Raw genomic sequence first — 18,294 nt, 5'->3', positions numbered from 1 at the left:
TATGCTGCCGTAAGGAACACTAGAGAACATGTTCTGACCACGTGGTCCAGGATAAACATTTCGTCTCCGGCCTCAGAAATAATACTTTAAAGCATCTATACGTTTAAAACCATTTTATGGTTCACAGCAGGTTTCGCCCGAGGACCTGAATCTCTCCGACACATCGGTTAATGTATCGCATCCTGCTGTAACTAAATAAGTGGCTAATTGTCTAGAGACTTTAGTTGTGTAGTCTTAATAAACATCGTTTCATGAGGAAAATATTTAAATATTTTGTCTGTTTATTTTTTAATATACACACATTTTTCTTTATTATTGGCGTAAGGAATCCTCAATTGCTCCACTGACTTGAAATATGGGGCAGCGTGGTGTTTCAGCTAAAGCAGCTCACTAATGTACTACTGTGGCTATTAATGCTGGGATACCGCCTCCTATCGATGACGAAAGAGGAAGAGCCCGTATCACAGAAACAGCTCCCCACATTTGAGATAGTTGGTAAACATGGCCAGTTCTGTTCACAACTCTGTCCACACACTTTACATACAGAAACTAAAAAGCAAAAACACCATTTAGGTCACTGTCATGTGCAAGTAGATGCCTATCCCATCTGGATTACTTCAAATTCGTTTATTTCTAGCGTTTTTTGAACAAGGCACAATACAATGGGGAAATCCTAGGAGTTCATTTACAGAGATCCGTAATTATGGCACAACAAACAGCCGAAAGAATAGATTGGATAGAAATGCTCACAAAAAAATTATTGGTGTGTGTTATGAACACTCAGTAACTTTACAATTGACAGAAAAAGGCTAATGCTGGACATGGGGTCTTTAATCTGGCACTGCATGCACCAAGAAGCGCCCCGATTCTTCGTCCACTGCATATTAATCCTTTTTCTTCTGTATGTCTGTGTCTCCGCTATCATTACAACCCTAATTTACTTTGGCGGTATTACACAACAGCGTTATTCAGTTATAACTCCAACCCAATATCAAACTCATCCAATAGGAAGAAATCCCCTCATTGGCTGCTCTCACTTTAGGCTTGAGAAATCATGCTACATTAAATTACCCCTGATCTACTAATTAATCTATACCTTCTAATGAAGTACGCATATTTGCAACCACGTAATTACATGCATCTGATTGTGTTAGCTTCGATTTGAGAGATGAAGTCCAACCCCACATGCTTTGATGCACGGCTACTGTCAGTCAATAAACACATGCCACTCAAAGGGAAACTGAAGAGCACACCATCTCAGATCTAAAAACCAGAGCAAAGTTTCTGTAGGCCGTCATGACGGAACTAAATGAAATTACTGGTTCAGTATTTGCTGAAAAGATGCAAACAACTTCAATTGCAAGTGGTGGGTGGAAAAAAAAGGTTTATTGACAGATTTTACAAGGACAGATGCTGTTAATTATCTGGCTGCTCCTCCACAGTTGTCTTCTCGCTGACATAGATTCCATCCAGGAATTTCCGGATGTCTTTCTTCCGTACAGTGGTGGCCTGCTGGATCAGCGCAGCTAACAGAGAGAAAAGGAAAACATTAACAGGAAATAAGATAAAATAAGGTACAAGGTGGTTGGATAGGAGAGTTGGCATTAGAGACTATGCAACCTGTTGAGGAAAAATAAAAACTTTTGTCCAGTTCTAAATGAAACCTCCAAGATCAAATCTTGCAAAGTAGTAAAAGGCAGACATGCACGGAAAAAAAAAAAAAAAAAAAAAAAAAAAAAAAAAAAAAGTTAAAAGCTGGAAGTAGAGAAAATGGTGTTAGTGATTTGAGTCTTAGCATTCATTAACAACTAAATTAGTCAAACTGCAAATAAACAATGTTTTAATGTCAAGGTAAAACCCTTTAACTAAGCAAAAACCACCTTGTATCACAACCCTGTCAATCCCCAGAAAAATCTTGGTAGATGTGGCACACAAAAAGGACAAAACGGAGCGAAGCAAAGAGTAAAGGAGACAAAGAAAACTCAGCAGGTCCCACAACAGAGCATGAGAGAACAGTGAGAAAGGGACCAAGAAAACATTGAAAGTGATGAAAAGAAAACTGCCATGTCTGACAGCCCCAACGACATGATGGACCCACTCTAACCTTGTGTCCTCTACACCTCTGGATCCACTACTGTCCCCTTCTCAGAGACATAGATACCGTCCAGGAACTTTCTGATATCCTTATTTTTGACTGTGGTTGCCTGTTGGATGAGGGCCGCTGAAACAAGAAACACTAGGGTGGTGAGAAACATGCACACACACAAGTAGGGGCTACACAGTCAGAAGGGTAAGCATGTCAAGTTTGACAGAGCAAAGTAGAAGACTAAGCTAGCCTTAAGCCAGTGATTTGCAACCCTGGTCCTGGAGGCCCACTGTTGTGGATATTTTAAGGGGGGGGGGGGGGGGGGGGGGGTGCTAAAGGACCAGGATTAAGAAACACTGCTTTAAGCTACAGCTAGGGCTGCATGCTATGGACAAATAGGATTGAAATTAGTTTCTTAAAAAGGGAAAAAAATAATTCTGTGAATCAATGACACTTAGCATAGGTCTGCAGAAGAGTTCATTCATCTGGACTATGACAGAGGCTCGCAGTACACAGTGAAAGACCTGGTAACTGGTTGGAGCACTCCTCAACTAGCAGGCTTCAGCAAGATCAGTTTTGAAAAGAGCAATAAAATTGTAAAGAATGGATTGTGCAGCCTTAGCTGAGACTGAAGGGCTCTGGTGTCTACTAGAGGGACAATGAGAAGATTAGCTAATCTACACAGCCTTCAAATGGTTTGGATCTGGAAGCAAAGCAATCAACCAGAAACGGGCGTCAAAGCAGACCTAAAATACTTTGGCACTTAGGAGGGTTGAGGAGTCAAAGCTGGGTCGAAGTTAAGGTAGCACAACCCTTTCATTGAACAAAAACATGCTCCGTGATAGCAACGTAACTTTAGAAAGACTTAAGTTTCTATACAGATCATGTGTGACCACAATGTTTACACAGCTTTATTGAAAAACTGCAAGGAGCAACGACAACCAAAAAAAAAAAAAAAAAAAAAGTTCAAGATTTGGTACAAGCACTACAACATACTTGGTACAATTAAAAAATACCAGCTTTTGGCTCCCAAGTAAATTCTCCTGCAATTAGTGACCACAGAACACCTCATTGAACAAATATGGTTCTTCATTAAAGATGCACCAACAAAAGGCATTTCTGGGCCACCCAACGACGACTGACAACCAGGAAATTAACAAAATTAACTTTAATTTACTGTAAACTTTCTACATAACTTCTCCAAAAAGTACAATGAGGATCTTGTGAAAAGTTAAATTTAAAATGAATTTAGGTAAAATGGAGTTAAAATTAAGTGACATTCCCTGCACTAGCGACTACTCAGAGGGCATCCTTCACAACGTATTCACAAAGGGTCAACGTGGCTGCAGGTTATCATTCCAATAAAGCAGGAGATCACCTGATCAGCAGTTTGAAGACCAAGGTCAACCAATTAAACAAGGGAAATCAGGTGTACTCCAGCTCATTTTGAGGGAAAGCCTGCAGCCACACTGGCCTTTTGTACGCAATACTGGACACCGCTGGACTACTCAAATGCATGCAAAAGCTAAACAAGACACTCGATTATCAGCTGCTATTAACAGCAGCAAGTCTGGTATAAGAGTTTCCATTTAAAAACATAGCATCTGTCAATACATTGCACCTACTTATAATAACGTAAAAAACACAAAATAAGGATAGTGTATAGTCAAGATGCTTTTGGCAATGCTTGGTCTTTAGCATGAACTTAAGATAGGATCTCACCTGAGTTCGACACCAGCTCAATATCATTACCCTCCAAAACCAGCTCGTCTTTCTGGGCTGCAGAGAGTGCGCAGTTCACACCTACAAGTCAAGAAATACAGAAGATGGCACTGGCATCAGTAAACATCCTTCTCAAAATAATTACATTCCTGGTTTTCACACATTAAAACACTAGATTTGGCATTTCACAGACCGAGTTGCTAACAATAAACATTCAAAATTCCTAATACAACCAAATAGGTTTCACTAACATGTCAAAGCCAACATTTAACTTTTGTAAGCACAGGCTTCAAAAATTGTCTTGTTCAATTCTGTGGCGCCATAGCTGTATAATGTCATGTTTATGATAGTTCAACTAAAGAGCTAAAAGTCAAAGGGACTCTGCTAGGATTTTTCAGCAGTGCTGGCTGACCCCCACACTGGGGGATCCATATCAAAAGGTACCAACTGAGAATTTCAAAAGTAATCCTCTCAATATAAATATCTGACGTTTACCGAAGAGAACTGTTACCTGTATTATTATTCACAGAGTTCATGAAGATTAATAAGACATCAGCCAGACCATTATTTCACAAAAAGAATAATGTTAGCTGGCTACGAGCGTAAACAAAACATTACAAACGTGCTTTTAAACTGTAAAATCTTGTCTACTTTACCGTCAACTAGTTAAATTGACCTCTTAAACCTTGGACAAACTACACGACTGAGTCTTGACAAAGTAGTCATCTCACTATCTGACCAGTTTCTGCAGACTGTTTTGGGTGACCAATAGATTGTCTTATTAACCTATTGTTGAGCCGAACTCAAACTTGCAAGAACTCACTCGTCCTCCTGTTACTACTTAACGCAAATAAAAGCAGCTTGCTGCTACTCTTTTCACTGCCGTTTGCACCGAGTGAAAGGCATCAGGTAAACATAATTAAGTGAAGATATTGGATGTAAAGATGTGGTTGGTCCGTTAGGTGTTTTAGATTCTATAAATCATGCTACAATACTATAAATTTTCATTGGATGTTGGGGTTTGTTCAGATTGAGTCACTAACCAGTATATACCACTAGATTATGCTCAGATGCTAAAATAATCAAACATGTTTGATACCCTACTGGTCCAAAATACAATCAGGAGACAAACCTTAGTCTGTGACTCTCACACTACTCAATTTAGTCTCCCTGTCAACTAACAAAAACTGCTGACTAGAGCCAATCAGCACAGACTGAGAAGCAGGGTTAGAATTAGGCTAGATTTTACTTAGTCTAACCCCAGCTTTATTTCTCTCTCTTCAAGTGCTTAGACATAGGAGGACTAGGGAGATTTGCTAAGGCACATTGCCCTCACTTACATTAAATCCCACATCACCTTCTGTATCCATCATTCTAAATTATAAGCCCTCCACCAAGTATATATACACATATATAACGAACACACATACACAAAACTGATTATATAACTACACAATGGAGCTTCTCCAGCATTGATTGCTTGTGCAAATCACTATCAACAAGCTAAGAGAGCAGTTCACAGATGTTTACCCAAACGTCAAGCCTTAAAATGCCTGCCTCAAACACAGGAGCAGATTAAAACCTATGGAGATTGGAAAATTCTGTTTTAAACCAAGCTAGATCACAGCATTAACCAATCACCAGGCACATTTCAGTACAGCAGGTCAGTTAGCAAACACACAAAATACCTGGCCTCATGCGGACACGGCGAATGTACTTCTCTCCCAGGAAGTTTCTGATCTCCACCAGTGTTCCGCTTTCCTGAATCACCACGTTGATGGGGAAATGGGCGTACACTGATCGCATCTTGTACCTGAAGCCCTAGACATGCCAAACACGACATTACAGCCCAGCATTCACAAACTTCAGTAAAGAAATCCACACCACTGAGACTTCACATCACAGTAATAGTGGCTCTGCTCAGCCTTAACATAATAATATAACCCATATATGATGTACCTACCAAAGTTACACCCTTAATCATGTTCTGAACATGGCTGCAGATGGTTCTGACAGTGGCCAGCTCCTTCCTGTTACCCCACCATTTGTCCACACGCAGCTACACAGGGGAGAAAAATAGCTACATAAACTCAGCATGTTTGAATCTTGTCAGATCACACACGTCCTGATCCATTTTGGCCAATTTCCATTTTCAATTCACCTAAATGAATCACCGGTGTGCTCAAACCACATTAAAAAAATAAAACTTGTGCAAAAACATTTTCACACAGTCAAGGGAAAACTGACTGGGATCCCTCCTCAAAGGCTATTTTAGTGTGTCTAGTCTGAATGAACCAGGTATGCCTATCTAAACACAAGACCGCTACTTCGATATCTGTTAGACAGAGACACAGGCAACTACAAAGACCAGACACATCTGATAGTCCATGAAAAGTTGCATGGACACCAATCAGAAACAATCTGATGTGATCTTGGTCCACATATAAATGTCATTCTGACCTGGTCAGATCAGATCAGATTTGCATGTCCTTACAGTTTTACAGACATCAGGCGTTTCACACTGAGCCAAAAATCTAATGTGTGTCACTTCTTTCAGGACAACACGAACACAGCCATGACAGTCAAACCCTTGTATTCTCCAGGCGTCTCAAGCAACAGCCAGGAACAGACTACAGAACCATCCAGGGCACCAGAACTACTCCTCACCTTTTTCTGCTTCTTGCCGAGCAGACGGAGCTCCAGGTTAATATGGTTGAACTCCCGGCGGAGGATCCCGCGGGGTCCCTTCACGGTGACGGTGCGCCCCTTTAGGGACACATCGACTGCAGGAACAAAGAAAAACAGCAACTATAAAAACAACCAGCAGACCAAACCAACTAGCTACCGGTCTGAGGACTGGACCGCACTCCAACTGGAACGAGCCAAGTGAACAGCACATGGGCGTTTGGCATACCTTTGGCAGGGATATCCACCGTCTGGCTACTGAGAATGGTCTTCATTCTGTACAGAAGGACATTAGAGTCACGATGGCTTCAAGTTCACTTCCAAAACGACATTAAACAGGTTAAGCTACACAACTAGAGACGAGTCCTCCCCGGCGTATGCTAGCCGGTAGCGCAGCTATGCCCGCTAATGGAGCCGAATTAAACGAGCGGTCGGTTTACCAAGAGTTACAACTCCGTCTCTCTTCACTTTGAGCGGCTGTTCCAGAACAAAAATACTAAATCCATGAACACCGTCCCTCCCGTTATGGCTTATAAGGACTTAGAGTAAAGGACATCTATGTAAGAGCTAACAAATAAACTGAGGCCGAATACTTGGGTTTCTCCATCCGAGCTAAACTGAGCTACGCAATCAAAATATACACATCAGTGCTTCAACTGACACTTAGATAACAACCAGTGCGCTCGACAGCAGTGTGAGGCGGCACATTAAAGAGGATTACAGTGGATTGAAAACTGTCAGAGTCGGGATGCGCCATGTTCTTACCTCGCCGATAGAGGAGGAAAGGAAAGAGAAGGGACGTCATGACGCAATTGTAGCGCTTACGCGCTGACATCATTACTAAGCCTTCAGGCGTGACAGATGGAGTATCGAGAATGTGAAAAGCGCTTGGAGCGAAGTGAACATTCACTGGATGTTTGGATAAAAACGCAAATAATTATTGAGTTAAAATAGACTAGAATTAATAATACCTGATATATCGAGATAAGACAAGTCAGGTGTGGGCTGAAGGGTTAAAGTCGGCAAGGGTCGTGTAATCGATGGCAGATGAAGAGATGTCAGTGAGGGACTAGCTAGCTGAAGAAGTCATGGCGATGATTAACAGAAGTTGTTTTGCTGCTGGTCGTGTGTGCGGTAGTCATATTTTGTTGTCACCCAAGGGCCTTGAAAGGTCACATGTAAGTGGTTGTATTAAATACACGTGCTTTACTGTGTGTTCCGTAGGTCAGTGTTTAGCTGTCGCCACTGACCGGCCGCACCGACGTCGTCTGTGACTTTCGACCTAAAGGCAGCCGTTACCGACGAGTTGACCTCGCTCGCGTTAACGCCGGGTAACGCTGGCTTCTCTGATTCTGTGTTCAAGCGAGTTTGCGCGATTTTAAGGCAAGTCAGCCGGTTTTTCACGCCTTCATAAGAATAAACCGTTCGGTTACATTTCAGTGCTTTTTCTGGTAACTAGACACTGAGGGGACCGTGCAGGGAGCGAACGGCGGCGGCTCTAACAGCGTAATGCTGCAACGTAGAGAGAAGCGCTTTGCCGTTCTGGGTGATCTTGCACACACGGCGCGCGCCCTTATGGAGCCCCGCCGGTGATATCCTGCAAGTTAGAGATAAAAAAAAATAATGCGTGGCCACGACTTATTAGCGCGTGGGAACCAGGACCTAATATGTGGCTGTGACTTAGTAAGGCGTGGGAACAAGATCATGGCTTACTAAGTCATGGCCACATATTAGGATCTCGTTCCCACGCTTTACTAAGGCGTGGCCACGCATTAGGACCTGGTTCCCACGCGCTAATAAGTCGTGGCCACGCATTATTTTTTTATCTTTAACTTACAGGATGTCACCAGTGGGTCGCCTGGTTTCCTAAGCATCAGTTGTATACATTTCTAGTATAGATATATCTTTACATAAGCTTTGTATGTGGTAAAGTTATACATGCATGTTTATATTGGTTTTATAGAAGTAATATATCACAGCATGCTCTTTTGAACAATTTTCAAACAGCTCATCAGACTGCTGGTGTTAATACCACGCTTGTGACGGTTTTCTTGAACATTTTTGAGAATATTTGAATATCTTGGATTGTTATAGAGTAGCGGTTTAAGAGTGGACGTTCATCGTTCATGTTTCACCTCGATGATCTCGTCATTTCAGTTTGGAACTTTTTTTGTCTACCATAGGACTTGATGGGGCATTTTTATTAATTTTTCCCATAGAAAAAAATACTGTTATACCAGGAGTTCCTAATATGAACATGCTGTTAACTGCTTAAGAAGCCTATACATGAATCCACACTAACAGTTAATTCAAGTCAAACATGCGTCTTATGATGACATTTTATGTGTCAATTATGTGCGTTCACAGGTACAGACCAGTCGTCTGACCACAGCGCCTAGTACATCGGCTACGCTGCAAGACAGAAAGAAAGAGATTAAAGAAGATGGTCTGGATCTGCAGGACTTCATATCAGGCGAACTTTCAGAGAAAAGCAAGTGGGAAGAATACAGGGGCAACCTGAAACGACAGAAGGGAGAGCGGTGAGTCAGTTGAGTGTCTAAATACATGTATTTTCAGACATAACATACAACGTAAGCGCTGTTTAGTAGCGGTCTAATGAAAGATCAGATACTTGACTCCATATAAACCCAAATAAAAGCTTCATTACTTATAACCAAGCAAATTAAGAATGGAACCATTGGCCAGATTGCAGGGGCATTGCAAGTTTGATCCCTGCCAGTGCCACAGCCCTCTGTGACTGGTAGACCAAGAGAGTTTGGTGCATTGTGTTAGGGCAGAAGACGTAACTAATGGGTGCAATTGGCCACAACTAAAAGAATAATATTGACTGTATAATGCTATTTCTAATTTTTAGTGTAGGACTGAGTTGAAACTTGATAAGGTAACATGGACCTGTTTTCATTAAGCTTCTCGTTGTGGGAGGGTGGTCCTGGAATTGGTAGCTGTTATAAGGGTGATTAATTCATAACTTAGTTTATTCATGAATTAAACATTTCATACATTTGCAAGGAATCTGAATAAAGTGTTCAAAACTGCACTTTTGTCCAACTGTCTTTGGATCACCCATATCTAAAACATATTAGTAAAGCGAACTACATATAGGACGCAGGAAAATACATTCATTTGTCCTACACTGATGTTGACTTTAAGACCAGTAAAATGTGCTTTAAATATTATATATTGCAGGCTTAGGTTACCACCATGGCTGAAGACAGAGATTCCTATTGGGAAAAACTACAACCAATTGAAGAATACTCTCAGAGAGTTGAACTTACACACTGTAAGTATCTAAAATCAAAAATCTGGGTTATGGTGTACATGAGAAGGTACTGCAGCTTGAAACCAACAAGATTTGTAATTTTAAACCATTAAAAAACTGTAATTCTTACAGTAATCTTTAAGTGAGTGATCTTCAACCAAAGCTCCTTTGGAAATAGTCCTGTTTCAGTTGACCTCAGGACAAAGTGATTAAAAAATCTGCTAATAGACAACAAAATCTGCTAATAGACACACCTGTGTGCTGTGTTGTCATTGTGATCTGAGTGTGGCATCTGTCGCCCAAAGCCTGTGAACATTGGCGCTAACTGTAGCAATTGGGGAAAGTTATACAGGCACTTTGTTCTAAACCTCGTAGAACCTGGTAGAAATAATTCTGTTTGAATAGTTCCTTAGTTTTTCAGTTGCTCTTTTGTGCCCTCAGCTTTTATTCCTATTGCCATCTTTAGGTGTCTACACAAAGCTGCTTTATGCTTTAAAACGTGCATTTTAATTAAACTAAAGTCAAGCTAAATTATATCCGTTCCTAATTTTGGCTGTAATATTGCTGTGCAGGTGTGTGAAGAGGCCAGGTGTCCAAACATCGGAGAATGCTGGGGTGGTGGAGAGTATGCTACAGCCACCGCAACCATCATGGTTAGTATGCAAGTGTGCCCGATATGCGATATCAAGCACACAGTTTGCAAGTGCATGCTAGATTTTAACGCATATTACATGTACATTACTTAAGTAGGAGAACTACTACCATAATGGCATTTCAAGGTTCAAAAACATAGTTGAAATCATTGGGAATATCTGACAAAAATTGCATAGTTTGTAGCCTTTAGCTCAAATACCACACAAAAATGTTTTTCCATTTTGTTCAGGCTAATATACATGTACATATCTCCACAGATAAATAAAATGTTTTTTCTTGCTCATGGCTTTACCAACAAGGCAAGTGACTTTTTTTTGGGACATACCACCATGTTTAGCATTACAAGTTTAATCCAGCGTGTCACTCCTACTGTATAACGTCTCTGTATAATGGTGTCAATAAAGAAAGTAATAGTATTAGTAAAGGAAGGCGTTCAAGTGAGATTAAACATTACATTACTTAAATATGCCAGCTGACCACCACTCATACCAGAACATGTGACAACTTTATGTGACTGCTGTGCAGTCCTGCTGTGCAGTCCTCACCCTCAGATCTTTTCTTTTCCCACTTTACTATAATACTTCATACAAATAATGTTTGCTATCCGGTGTCGACCTTAGGAGGATGGGTTCCCCTTCTGAGTCTTGGTTCCTCTCAAGGTTTCTTCTTCTTTTAGGGAGTTTTTCCTTGCCACCATCGCCGCTGGCTTGCTCATGGGGGCTCGGACCTGGATTTTCTTTTCTTTTCTTTTCTCTTCTCTCTGTAATACTGATTGTTCTGTAAAGCTGCTTTGTGACAATGTTGTACCTGTTGTAAAAAGCGCTATATAAATACATTTTGCTTGCTTGCTTTAGCTTTAAAAGCTGTTGTGCTTGCCATTTTAAGAAGACAAAAAACAAATATAGTAGAACTAATGTTTGTTAGCTATCCAGCCTCCTCAGGTGATGCATATTTTCTAACATTTTCTTCTAAAAAAACAGATAACTGCATAATCTTGGCTACAACAACAATGTCATCTCTCTTTCTTTCTCTCTCTTTCTTTGTCTCCATATAGTTGATGGGAGACACATGTACGCGCGGCTGCAGGTTTTGTTCTGTAAAGACAGCAAGGAAGCCTCCTCCTCTGGACCCTGATGAGCCATACAACACTGCTAAAGCCATTGCTGCGTGGGGGCTGGACTATGTGGTGCTCACTTCAGTGGACCGAGATGGTGAGCACACACATGAACACTGCTTTACTTGATTGCAGTGGGAAAATAACTGATTGGTTCTGATTGGTGTTAAGATGTTGTTTGTGTTTTGTACACTAACATTGAGAGAGCAGCAGATCCTGATATATAATATTTATGTGTTTATATTTGTCTTGCTGACAACAGATCTTGCTGATGGTGGTGCAGAACACTTTGCAAAGACTGTTTCCAATCTCAAAGAGAGGTAAAAAAGCTGTAGTTCATACCTTTTTTGAATAAAAACAACAAAGGGTGCCTGCGATATTAGGATGAGCAAAATGTCCCAGCTACATATTTCTTTTTATTTGTGTTGGTCATTCTCCAGCGGATCCTGGAAAAAAGAATGCATGTGCCACAGAAATAACATTACTTTATTACTCAATTAAGTTACTGGGAGTTTGTGTGCGTGTACAGTTAAACATGATGTCAGATGAGGAGGACACTGACATTGAGAGATGATCAGCAGATCCTGATACTCTTGTACCAGCACAATACATACTAACGTGGCAGCACCATATCAGTGTCACTTTTGTGTTGCGAATGGTCCAGAACTGGTCAAACTTGGTCCTATTGTAGTCTGTTTTACAGTTTACTTATACAGGGCACTTATGGTGTGTATATCTGATAAAGTGACAAATGTGTGTGTCTACATGAAATGAAAACAGATTTCTCACATCCTGTAATGAATATGCCTTCTTACAGGAACTCCACTATCCTGGTAGAGTGTCTGACCCCTGATTTCCGTGGTGACCTCTCAGCAGTGGAAAAGATTGCTCTCTCTGGCCTAGACGTTTATGCCCACAATGTAGAGACAGTGAGAGAGCTGCAGAGGTCAGTGCAATTCAGCACAGAACTTTAAAACTGTATAGGTAACTCATTGTACCAGTTGTCTAGATATGGATTAAGACTAGTCTTGGACTAAATGGCAACACCAGTGGTACTTCCTAAATTGAGTATCCTTTTTAGGCCGGGTTTAAGTGTAATTAGCATTTAAGAAACTGGCTCTGTACTTTGTAATGTGTAGACGAATATAGATCCTCAGAATACCTTCTGTTTTTGTCAGCCTCAGTATGAGTATGTGTTTTTTGGTACTTGCTGATACAGATGCTGATACCATAATGAGTAACCTACTTGGAATGAAGTAGTTGTTAATGTAAATAAGGGCAATGTGCCTTAGCAAATCTAGCTGATTTTAAATGAAGTGTATTAGCTTAGCTAGCTACCTTGAATCAAGTAGTGTCACAGTGGAGAAGAGTGGGTTTTGACAACTAGCGCAACTAAATGAACCCAATACCATTACAGTTATCAATGCATCCCTAGTTGAGAATATATTTACACTTAACTGTTTCATAGATTTGGGTCAGATCGCTATCTGATCTGTGAAAAACCTTAGTGTTCCTCAGAAAAACTTGAGTGTAAATGCAATAAAGATATATTGGAGACAAACTCCTGTTAGCCCAAACGTTTCAGAAGTTACAGAGCTGACAGAGTTGGACCAAGTCCGACCTACCTATTTCTTTAAACTGCATACATGATCTTTACTCCTCCAGAATGGAGCTAGGTCAGTGTTGTACACATTTATTCATTATTTTCAGGGTACTTGTAAGTACTTGGACTACTGTGTCATCACATTTTAGATTATAAATTCACAAAGCTGGAGCAAGATGCTATGATAGTGGCTCTATTTTGCTAATTGCACTTGTGGTGTTGTGTGTAGTCATGTTTCTTAAATCGTTAAAAATATTTCCACAATTTCCACAAGGTGGCACTCCCAGTAAAAATTGCTTCTCGCTTTGTTTGCGTACTGCAGTACCTGCCGTTTCCACCAGGTGCCAGAAATATTTCAACAAATTGAGTCACGTTTAAATCCAGGAATTGTTGAAGTGGTTCCGTTTTTCTAATTGAATTAGTTGTATTTTAGAGTTTTAGCGTCATTATAAAAGTACAGTCAAATATTAACAACGGTTTACTGTCTAAAACTGATATTGGTAATCTGCACTCTGTGGTCAAACTTTGTTGCTGATATTCATTTTGACTTTTAGGTATGTGCGGGACCCACGGGCAAACTTTGACCAGTCGCTCAGTGTGCTACGCCATGCCAAGAAAGTAAAACCAAGTGTGCTCACTAAAACCTCCATCATGCTTGGGCTGGGAGAGACAGATGCACAGGTGCACTCGACTATGAAAGGTACATACACACTGCCCACACAAAACATGGGGCATCTGACCTGTTTAAATGTATTTCTTTACTGTAATTCCATAAACATAACTCATTATTAATATTTTCTTTCTATATATTTGAAAGGCCCTCCTACTAGTCAAGTTTTGTCCTTGCTTAATATCAGCTTGATCACCACTACATAATGTTTTCCATCCATAGAAATGTGTGTGCGTGCACGTGTGTATGTGTACATATAACATCATCATAAGAACATACACAAATGCACGAAAGTATGTCATGGAAACAGATGTTGAAATTTTTTGTAATCCCCCCTTTACACTGTGTGCACAATTATTAGGCAAGTCATATTTTTGGGGATTATTTTTATTAATGATCAACGACAGCGCTCTCGGTTAATCCAAAATGTTAATAAACCTCAAACATGAATGTTTAAGAAAGTAAAAGTGAAGTTTTGGCTTTCTAAGGAAAATATCTATATGTGCACATTTATTGGGCAACTATAATGGTGCAGAATTATTACGCAGCTAAATGAAAATCACACATTATCCCATATCACTTTTTTATTTTCATCTGTTCAAGTGAGAATTATAAACAAACAATTCAAAGCTTTCCAATGAACATTTCTGAGAAATAAAAAAAAATTGTGACCAATACAGCCACCCTTCTTTTCAATAACAGTGATAAGCCTTCCATTCATGGAGTCTGTCAGTTTCTTGATCTGTTGACGATCAACTTTTTGTGCAGCAGCAGCCACAGCCTCCCAGCCCCTGTTCAGAGAGGTGTCCTGTTTTCCTTCACTGTAAATCTCCCGTTTAAGAAGTGCCCACAAGTTCTCAGTTGGGTTCAGGTCAGGTGAGGAAGGGGGCCATGTCATACGTTTTTCATCTTTGATGACTTACTGGCGAGCCATGCAGAGGAGTACTTGGATGCATGTGATGGAGCATGTCCTGCATAAAAATCATTGTCTATTTGAAAGATGCAGATTCTTCCTGGACCACTGCTTAAAGAAAGTGTCTTCTAAAAACTGGCAGTAGGCTTGGGAGTTGATTTTGAGCCCATCTTCAACCCGAAAAGTTCCAACCAGCTCATCTTTAATAATACCAGCCCATACCAGTACCCCGCCTCCACCTTGCTGGCGTCTGACTCGAAGTGGAGCTCTGTCCCGTTACTGATCCAGCCATCTGGTCCGTCAAGAGTCACTCTCATTTAATCAGTCCATAAAACCTTTGAAAAATCGGTCTTCAGATTCTTCTTGGACCAGTCTAGACACTTCAGCTTATGTGTCTTGTTCAGTGGTGCTCGGGTTTCAGCCTTCCTTACCTTGGCCAGGTCTCTGAGCGCTGAACGTCTTGTACTTCTTGATACTCCAGCTAGGTTGCAGTTCTGGAATATGACAGAACTGGAAGATGATGGGTTCCTGGTAGCTTCACGCTTGATTCTTCTCAAATCCTTGGCAGTTATTTTGCGTCTTTTTTTCTCAGCATGTTTCTTGCGACCCTGTTGACTGTTTGCAACAAAACGTTTGATGGTTCTGTGATCACGCCCCAATATCTTAGCAATTTCCAGAGTTCTGCATCCCTCTGAGAGACATTTGGTCATTTTTAACTTTTCAGAGTCAGTTCAATCTCTTTTTTGGCCCATTTTGCCTAAAGAAAAAAACTGCCTAATAATTATGCACACCTTGATATAGGGTGTATAAAAACCTCCTTAGGCCACACCCTCCCTCATTACACAGATACACATCACCTGCTATGCTTAAATCCATTAAGCATTCAAGTTTATCCAGCTTGGAGTTAGAAAATATGCCTAAAAATGATAATATGGTCAAAATACTCACTTGCCTAATAATTGTGCACACAGTGTAGTTTAACAGTTTACTTGGGTTGCTTTTGATTGGTTTTTAGGTTAGCTTATGATATGTTCTGTTTATGAACCTAGCAACATAAAGCAACTTGAGGCTGAGAAAAACACCACGTGAATAAAAATGATCAGTAGTAGCAGCCGTAGTATTAGAGATAACATATTGACATTGACCAGACATGAGGTAATGGGTATGGGTTGCCCTCCTGTACAGGGCTTTTATTCTGACACACTATGTGACACTTTGTATGTCAAGAGGCATACAACACATGCTTTGTGCTTTGAAATGTGTTTGCAAAGAAACACGTTTTATGTTAAACAAGTCTGCCTGTAATGTGATCATTTATAATTATTAGCTGTATGTTGAGCTTTCGGTTTCATTAATAAAAACACAAAGTGAGAATTTGATGTGTATATTGTACGAAGCCATTTCTGCCTTCTGTTCAGTGAACATTGGGATGGGCTTCAGCTCCCTCTGCAACCCAGAAGGATAAGCAGCTCAGAAAATGTGTTTGTGTGTGTGTGAGAGAGAAAGGAGCCCTGACTATGAATTTAGGATTCAAGAAGAGAAGAAAACAAAATTGGTACCTAGTGTTGACTGATCCTGTGGTTTAGTAGAGTGAACTTTTTTTTTTTTTTTTTTTATAAAACCTATTTGCATCATTACTCAGTTTCAATATCAGTATCAGAAAAAAGTGATAGTCCTATTGCACATAGTTGTTATTATTGTTGTTCTTTTCAGAGTTGAGGGACTCTGGAGTAGACTGCTTGACCTTGGGCCAGTACATGCAGCCAACCAAACGGCATCTGAAGGTACCTGTCTAAATACTTACATTAGCATTGGAGCTACCATCTCCTGACTTACAGTTAGTCTGTACTGACGTTTTGTATAAGTCATGTGAAAAAATTAGGACACCCCATTGAATAGTCAGCTCTTTATTAAGAAGTTTACATTTTTTATTAAAAATGTTTACATATCACTGTCCAATTTTGTTTGTTTATTCCTGAAAAAGAAAGCGATTTAATTGCAATTAAACAACAAAAATTAACACATTGTTTTACTCATGTAACAAAAGATATGAACAAAAATGTGCATTATAATGGAGGAAAAAGTTGGGACGCCCTACCCTCTAATAACTAGTGTTGCCCCCTTTGGCTGAAATAACTTCAGTGAGACGCTTCTTGTAGCCATCTACCAATCTCTGACATCGATCTGAAGAAAGTTTGTCCCACTCCTCAATGCAGAATTTCAGCTGTGAGATGTCTGAGGGGTTTCTTGCATGTACAGCCCGTTTTAAGTCACTCCACAGCATCTCAATGGGATTAAGATCCGGACTTTGACTTGGCCATTCCAGGACTCTCCACTTCTTAGTTTTCAACCAGTCCTTGGTGGATTTACTGGTATGTTTTGGGTCATTGTCATGTTGCAGGGTCCAGTTCCGCTTCAGCTTTAATTTTTTTACAGATGGTCTCACATGTTCCTTAAGCACCCTCTGATACACAATAGAATTCATGGTGGATTCTGTGATGGTAAGCTGGCCAGGTCCTGCTGCAGCAAAGCATCCCCAAACCATGACACTTCCACCTCCATGCTTCACAGTTGGTATGAGGTTCTTTTCTTGGAATGCTGTATTTGGTTTATGCCAAACACGTCTTCTGTTCTGGTGTCCAGATAATTCAATTTTAGACTCATCTGTCCAAAGAACATTATTCCAGAAGTCATGCTCTTTGACTGCATTCTCTCTGGCAAACTTCAGTCTGGCCTTAATGTTTTTCTTAGAGAGCAAAGGTTTCCTCCTTGCACGACTCCCATGAAAATTTAACTTGTGGAGTCTCTTTCCACAAGTGAACTTGCTTGGACGGCCAGACCTGGGCATGGTTGCAGTTGTTTTAAATGTCCTCCACTTGTAAACAATTTTCTGGATGGTGGAATGGCTGATGTCAAACTCTTTTGAGATCATTTTAAATCCCTTACCAGACTCCTAAGCAGCCACAATCTTCTTTCTGAGGGCCTCAGACAGCTCTTTGGATCTCACCATGGTGCTCACTCTCACTTCAACAGTCAGTCACACCAAACAAATTTTCTGAGGTTTAAATAGAGCAAGCCTCATTCAAAATCCTGGGTAACGATGTTCTGATCATGTTCACCTGATGTGATACACCTGTGTGAGCTTACCTATTTTAAGTGGGACAACATGTAGGGATGTCCTAATTTATGCCTCACCTTTTTAAAATGACATTTTACAGAAAATTGTAAAAAGGCCTTTCTTAATTTGTAATTGTTTAATCATATTACTTGGATCCCATAGTATCATTAAAATTGATATTAAATATCCACATGTCCAAATATGTTAAATATACAGGATTTCATAGGGTGTCCTAATGTTTTTCACATGACTGTATATTGTATTGATGTGCTAATGTTGTACTGATATTACATTGATTTTGAAAAGTTATTTCTTTTTTGTGTAGGTGGAGGAGTATGTCACTCCTGAAAAGTTTGTTTACTGGGAGAAGATGGGTCAGGAAATGGGCTTTGTCTACACAGCGAGTGGGCCTTTAGTGCGCTCTTCATACAAAGCAGGTGACTCCTATC

General features: G+C 40.3%; 2 protein-coding genes across 2 annotated transcripts in view; one reads left to right on the top strand and one right to left on the bottom strand.

Moving 5' to 3' along the window:
- Positions 1 to 1,364: 1,364 nt before the first annotated feature.
- Positions 1,365 to 7,305, bottom strand: rpl9 (ribosomal protein L9). The gene is made up of 8 exons (XM_017715031.2): positions 7,259 to 7,305; positions 6,723 to 6,769; positions 6,476 to 6,591; positions 5,772 to 5,867; positions 5,497 to 5,629; positions 3,809 to 3,889; positions 2,105 to 2,221; positions 1,365 to 1,526 (listed from the first exon to the last, which is right to left on the bottom strand). The coding sequence occupies exons 2-7, from the start codon at positions 6,766 to 6,768 to the stop codon at positions 2,115 to 2,117; spliced, it is 579 nt and encodes a 192-aa protein (XP_017570520.1). The 5' UTR covers position 6,769; positions 7,259 to 7,305; the 3' UTR covers positions 1,365 to 1,526; positions 2,105 to 2,114.
- A 45-nt stretch (positions 7,306 to 7,350) lies between these two features.
- Positions 7,351 to 18,294, top strand: part of lias (lipoic acid synthetase) — a 12,743-nt gene continuing 1,799 nt past the window's right edge. The window contains exons 1-10 of the mRNA XM_017715030.2: positions 7,351 to 7,671; positions 8,861 to 9,033; positions 9,701 to 9,794; positions 10,346 to 10,426; positions 11,482 to 11,638; positions 11,804 to 11,861; positions 12,359 to 12,487; positions 13,699 to 13,844; positions 16,441 to 16,511; positions 18,171 to 18,282. Of these exons, the coding sequence (XP_017570519.1) occupies positions 7,582 to 7,671; positions 8,861 to 9,033; positions 9,701 to 9,794; positions 10,346 to 10,426; positions 11,482 to 11,638; positions 11,804 to 11,861; positions 12,359 to 12,487; positions 13,699 to 13,844; positions 16,441 to 16,511; positions 18,171 to 18,282 (1,111 nt within the window). The 5' untranslated portion in view covers positions 7,351 to 7,581. The remainder of the gene's footprint in view (positions 7,672 to 8,860; positions 9,034 to 9,700; positions 9,795 to 10,345; positions 10,427 to 11,481; positions 11,639 to 11,803; positions 11,862 to 12,358; positions 12,488 to 13,698; positions 13,845 to 16,440; positions 16,512 to 18,170; positions 18,283 to 18,294) is intronic.

Source organism: Pygocentrus nattereri, chromosome 22 (assembly GCF_015220715.1).
Source record: "Pygocentrus nattereri isolate fPygNat1 chromosome 22, fPygNat1.pri, whole genome shotgun sequence".
Lineage (NCBI taxonomy): Eukaryota > Metazoa > Chordata > Actinopteri > Characiformes > Serrasalmidae > Pygocentrus > Pygocentrus nattereri.
This window is presented reverse-complemented; position numbering and strand designations above follow the sequence as displayed.